Raw genomic sequence first — 6,000 nt, 5'->3', positions numbered from 1 at the left:
TTGTCTGTGCGCTCAGCGTAATCACACTGCTGACAGTTTAGCTCATGCACTAGTGGATACTCAGCCTTTCTTTGAGTGATGTGAAATGGCTCTACTTACTGATTTCACTGTGGCATGTGAAGCCTCCTAGGACCTGTTCACACCCCTATGTGGTCTATGTTCCTAGCATTTGTTCCTCTGACAAAGCTTTTTAATTAGGTCTTTGGCCTTGTAGTTCCTTCAGCCACAAAAACCAGCCTACAACTCCCATCAATCCCTTACCTGGGGGTTCCTTTTAGCAACTGGTACTAGTTAAATGGTTCTTTTTCTGAATAGACTGCATCTTGATCTTTTTTCATGTACAATATCACTCGAATCTTTATGTCTTCACTTTCTTATCACATTCATTCTGAGTTTTCATTCTTCCACTGCATTCTTGAATTGACTCTCAGTTTATACGACATGTGTACAAAGTAGCACTATGATTTAGATTCTTCAATAAAAGTTGATTCTAATGATGTGGTCTGCACTCATCTGGCTGGTGCAAGTATTTCTCTCTCTCTCTCTCTCTCTCTCTCTGTGTGTGTGTGTGTGTGTATGTGTGTGTGTGTGTGCATGTGCGTGCACACACACACTGTGGGGATTGGACCCTGGACTTTGCACATTCAAAGTAAGCACTCTATCACTGGTTATATTTTCAGCAAGTAACGGCAAGGAATTTAACCTCACTTATTTCATTTATTGATTTTACTGTAAGATTCCACCCCCCCCCCCCAGACAGGGTTTCTTTGTGTAGCCCTAGCTGTCCTGGAACTCACTCCATAAACCCAAGCTGGCCTCAAACTCACAGAGGACTGCCTCTGCCTCCTGAGTGCTGGAATTAAATGCATGCGCCACTACCCCTGGCTTACTTTTAGGTTCTTACTGGCACATGTTAATAATGAATACTAATAAGTTTCTTTGTGACATTTTCATACAAATATATATTTTGATCTTAGTAACCCCATCGTTACTTTCTCTCATCCCCTTTCTAGTCACTAGCCTTTCATTTCAAGGCCTAACTTAAATGAGCCCGCTGTCCTGCATAATTGATATACCTAAGGCAAAAATAAATTATTTGCATTTTATACATACATTTCACATAAAGCTTTAATCATTCTGCACCATCAAGATGACTCAGTGGGTAAAGACACTTGCTGCTAAGTCTGATGGTTTGAGTCTGCTCCCTGGGATCTTCCATAGTAGAAGAAAATCATTTTCCACAGTTTGCTGACCTCCAAATTCATGTCCTGGCAGGCAAGTACATGTATATACACATACATGCAACACATACACACAAACACATAAGTAAACAAATACAATATAAAAAAATTTAAAATGTCCAGGAGAGCTTGCTCAACAGTTTAGAGTACTTGCTCTGGCAGAGGACCTGGGTTTGAATCTCATCACCCACATGGTGGCTCACAGCTTTTTGTAACTCCAGACTCCCCAGGGATTTGATGTCCTCTTCTGACCTCCACAGAAACATCATGCACACGGTACACATATATACATGAATACAGAACATTCCTACACATAAAAGACAAAACTGCCATTATATGTATTCATATTATAGTCAATCTTGGCTAGATAATTTCTGAAAAGACCAGAGGAATAAATTGTTTAGGTTTCGCAAGTTACATCTGCTCTCTGTAGCTGCCCTTCTTCTTTCTCTTCCTCCTCTTCTTCTTCTTTTCACTTCCTCCCTTATCTTCTTTCTAAATTTTTTTTTAAAATTATAAAATGTATTCTTAGCTCATGGGAAGTTTTAAAAAATGACACCATATTTGTCCCACAGGCTGGGGTTGGCCAAACTGGGGTCCATATGCTTGTTCCCTCTGTAAACAGCAAGGCACCAAAGATGCTCGACCACATTTTCATGTTGGTATTCCTTAGATTATCTACAGAATGAAATGGGTTTGGAGATCTAATGGAACATAATAAGTATCAGCTACTTTTAATACATGAAGATAAAGATTTCTTTGTTCCAAATTCCTTAAATGGATCATACATATTTGTTTTATTGTTGTTGTTGTTGTTGTTGGTCTTCGTAAAGTAGATTGGGTGGCTGTGGTCAGTGAGATGATAGTGACATAAAAAGGGGGGAAGCAGCAACTTAGATTTTGGCTGGGTACAGACTCTCCACGTTGTTAGTTGCAGACTGCCAACTGCTGAGCAACCAGCTCATAAAAACTTCAGAGGAGCAGGCTCCTGCTGGCTTTGTGTGTGTGTGTGTGTGTGCAGGCGTGCGTGCTTGTGAATAAATGGGACAATTTGGCTTTTTGTGTGAATTAATTTCTCTTCAAACTTCTCTCTTTAGATGGTGTTTGGATAACAGAAACAGGTTTTATACTTACTATCATAGTTGGGATAGTCCTGGTTGCTACAGTCCCACTGACCTTTGGTGAGTGTCATAAATTTTACAAACAGATAATAAATTGTTTATTAGATCATACTGACTGATTTATCTTTCAGTTTATCTAATTTACTACATGAAACATAACCTTATTAAATAAGTTCATAAAGTTCACACTATTGTCCTTGGCTGTCTTTTCATAGCCACTAACTTCTATTTTTTTTGTTTTTTGTTTTTTGTTTTTGTTTTGATCAAGGGATGTGTTAGTTTTCGTTCACATAAAGGTTTATTTTGCCTCACAGTTTTGAAGGCGTTGGTTAATGATCAAGTGTCCTTGTTGCTTTGGGTGTATGGCAGCCCCTCATGGCAGGAGTGTGATGTAGTAATGTCCACATCTCACAGCTAAGAACAGAAGAGAAGGAGAATGGAGCTGGGGTCCCATCATCATCTCCAAGAGTATGTTCCTCATACAAGAAGTCCTCCCAATTAGACCCTAACTTCTGTATCCCAAAGATGTTAAGCTGAGAGCTAGCTTTAACATGTGCACCTTTGAAGAATATTCTGGACATAAACCATACCATGGGGCAACTATCTCATGGCTAATACATCAGAGTATACAATAAAATGAGATATAACTATTTGTGAAGACACTCTATTTTAGTTTGCTGTAAAACAGTGTTTGTTTCTGATTGGCTATTTCAAGTGTTCTGTGACTTGTAGGTTAGAATATAAATAAAAGTAACCATAGATACAAAGACAGTGAAGGATTAATGGGAGTCCAGTGTGAGCCCCTGGTTGGGATAGCTTTGGTCCCCAAGCAGACAGCTCAGTTTGGAATGAATGGGGCCTCTCACAGGAGACCCATTTCTGGCCTGTAGGACTCCCTCTTGCTGTCTGATGAGTGACAGGCTTACTTCAAGTCCCTGTTCATTTACAAAGGATCAAAAAGCAGCAGAGTTAGGTCAGATAGCTATTTCCTATAATTTATTTTATGTTAATATGTTGTTATTCCTTAAAGCACTCCCACTTTTTAATGTTTATTTTAATTATGATAAAAAACACAGAAAACCCAAAATAGATTATGAAAAGTTGGGCCTGGAGGAATATCACTGTGATCACACATTCTGGCTTAATCCTGTTGTGTAATAAATGTTGACACATCACATTTGTTCAATTGCCCACATTTCTTGGTTTGGGTTATAAGATACACTAGCTTTCCACCTAATGTTGATACCGAGAGCGCTCCATTACACAGAATTACAGGAAGGGTATGATACCAGAAAAGAAATTCTAGCACATATTCAGAAAGCTGTGGCTTATTGTATTTATGAGAGAAAGTTACAAGGGCAAGGCAAAGGAAAAGCTACAAACACAAGGTTGAGTTCTCCCTAAATAAATAAATAAATAAATAAATAAAGCTACTAATTAATTAGTTTTCCCAGTCATTATTTTTTCTCCAGAGTGTTTGGAGGTAAAAGGTCTCAGACAACACTGTGAACCTGAACAGGTTTCATTTAAAAAAAAAAAAATCCACCCAGCCATTTTCTGAGTGGGAAACCAGAGACGGACCTGGCTACAGAATCCATCAACGTGGCCAGTATGAATTAAAGCTTGCTTCAAACTTGGAAAAAAAATCCACCCAGACATCACATATGACTCCTTCAGTTAGGAGGGGTAGCTAATCTTTTGGGCAGAGCCTGCTAGGATTTTAACTTGTGGTTCCAGGGAGTCTGCACATGGCACAGCTGATGCCTCCAGAGTTTCATGTCTGACTGTGGTATATTTGGCAGTTGGCATACAGGCTTGTCTGCTTGTCTGCTTTCTGCTGGGAGGCAGGTTACATGAGGAAAACGTCATCTCACCTTTGCTTGCTTATTTCTCCATCACCACTGCTTCAGCCATGGCTCTCGTGGATGAAGATGAGATCATTTCAATGTCTTGTGTGCTTTCGAGACATCCTGCAGATCTCTGATTTTCTCAGGACGTGAAGGTCTTGATTGTGTTTGGAATTTGTGGACTTTGGGTGGAGCTAAGCTAACTCAGTTTTTCGTTTTGTTGGTGGCATATATGGTTTTACCAGTAGGGATGTGTGAGTGCATGAGCAAAGACTAAGTTATTAAAATAATGAAAAGTAGCAATTCTTTGGGAATGGCATTGTGCTGAGGGCTCTGTAAAATTGAAACAAAGGCTTAAAAGTAAGTACTGGCAGCCTACAAGAGGCCATATCTGATTTGCAGCATGAACCTCATGTCAGGAAAAGAAGTTACAAACTCTACTCAGTGACTCCTGGGGCTCATCCTTTAATAATGGAGGTAAGACATACATGCTTGAGAAGACACACCAGGATGCTGTGACATGAGATGTGGGTTACAGTGACATGGAAGAGCACTGACAGCCACAGTTGGACTTTTAGTGTTTTTTGGCAAAAGATGAGCAGATTAGCCCAAGAGTGAGGCAATGTCTCTCAATGAGGATGCCTGAATGAAAGTGTGTGATTCTTTGAAACATGTATTGTTAAAGGTGCTGGAAGCCTTCCTGTGCAGTCTCCCTAGATGGAATGTTATTCGAGTAAAACTCTCTTGTCTCAGATATGCAAGGAACTATGAAAAAAAAAGTTGACTTTTTAAAATTGATTTTGGGGTGGGAAGCAGAGCTGTCTAACATGTAGAATAGGCTGGTTTGGAATTTGTGCTCCTGTTGCCTCAACGTCCCAAGTACTCAGATTCTAGGTGGGTAACCCATGCAAAAGTTAAAATTTTTAATAATCATTTCCAAAACATTTTTGCTGATGTTGATGCCTGTACCAATATACAACACACATAGGTAGTTTTACTGACATAATTGTATTTTAATCTTTATCAAAGAATTTTCATTATAGAAACTGAGCATGATGTAGAAAGGGGGAAATACAAATCACTCATGGTTCTCCAAGTAGGCAGGGCCAATGCTGCTGCTTATTACAGAAGTTTTCTCCATATATATGAACAACAGATATATATTCTTTTGTACATATTTCTGTCTCTGCGTTGCAGTGAAAAAGTATCAGAAAATACTTTGAATAGGGCTTGAGCTTTCATTTTGAGGAGGCCACCCAACTCTGGGAAAGCTAAACATTTCAAAGGGGTATACGTGTTTCATGTGTCTGCATATGAGCATGTGTGCTTATGTGTGTACATGTACCTAGGTGTGCATGTGAGTGTACATGTGTGTGTGTGCACATGTGTATGTATGTATGTATGTGCGGAGGCCAGAGGTCAATGTCAAAAGTCTTTTTCTATCCCCATCCACTGTACTTTTTGAGACAGTCTGTCACTGAGGCTGGAGCCCACTGAACGAACATCTAGGCTGGCTGTCTAGCGGGACCCCCATATCTGCCTGTCTGTGACCTCTATCTCCAACACTGGGGCTATAGATGTGTGCTACATATTCAGTGTTTAACTGGGTACTGAGGATCCAAATCTGGGTCCTCATGCTTGTGCAGTAAGTGCTTTGTTTACTGAGCCATCTCCCCAGCATACACATGTCTGCCTTACACATCACACTGAAGATGGTTTGCACTTGATCTTAGCCAGAGGGCTGAGAAGAGAGAAACTGAAAACATTTTAAACGTGCCATTGTGTTGGAAG

General features: G+C 39.9%; 1 protein-coding gene across 2 annotated transcripts in view; it reads left to right on the top strand.

Moving 5' to 3' along the window:
- Ros1 (ROS proto-oncogene 1, receptor tyrosine kinase) overlaps positions 1 to 6,000 on the top strand; it is a 125,694-nt gene that overhangs the window by 93,413 nt on the left and 26,281 nt on the right. For both annotated transcript variants that reach the window (XM_021174702.2, XM_021174701.2), the window contains exon 34: positions 2,339 to 2,422. In XM_021174702.2, the coding sequence (XP_021030361.1) occupies positions 2,339 to 2,422 (84 nt within the window). The remainder of the gene's footprint in view (positions 1 to 2,338; positions 2,423 to 6,000) is intronic.

Source organism: Mus caroli, chromosome 10, assembly GCF_900094665.2.
Source record: "Mus caroli chromosome 10, CAROLI_EIJ_v1.1, whole genome shotgun sequence".
Lineage (NCBI taxonomy): Eukaryota > Metazoa > Chordata > Mammalia > Rodentia > Muridae > Mus > Mus caroli.
The sequence above is the reverse complement of the archived record's forward strand: the minus strand, read 5'-3'. Positions and strand labels throughout refer to the sequence as shown.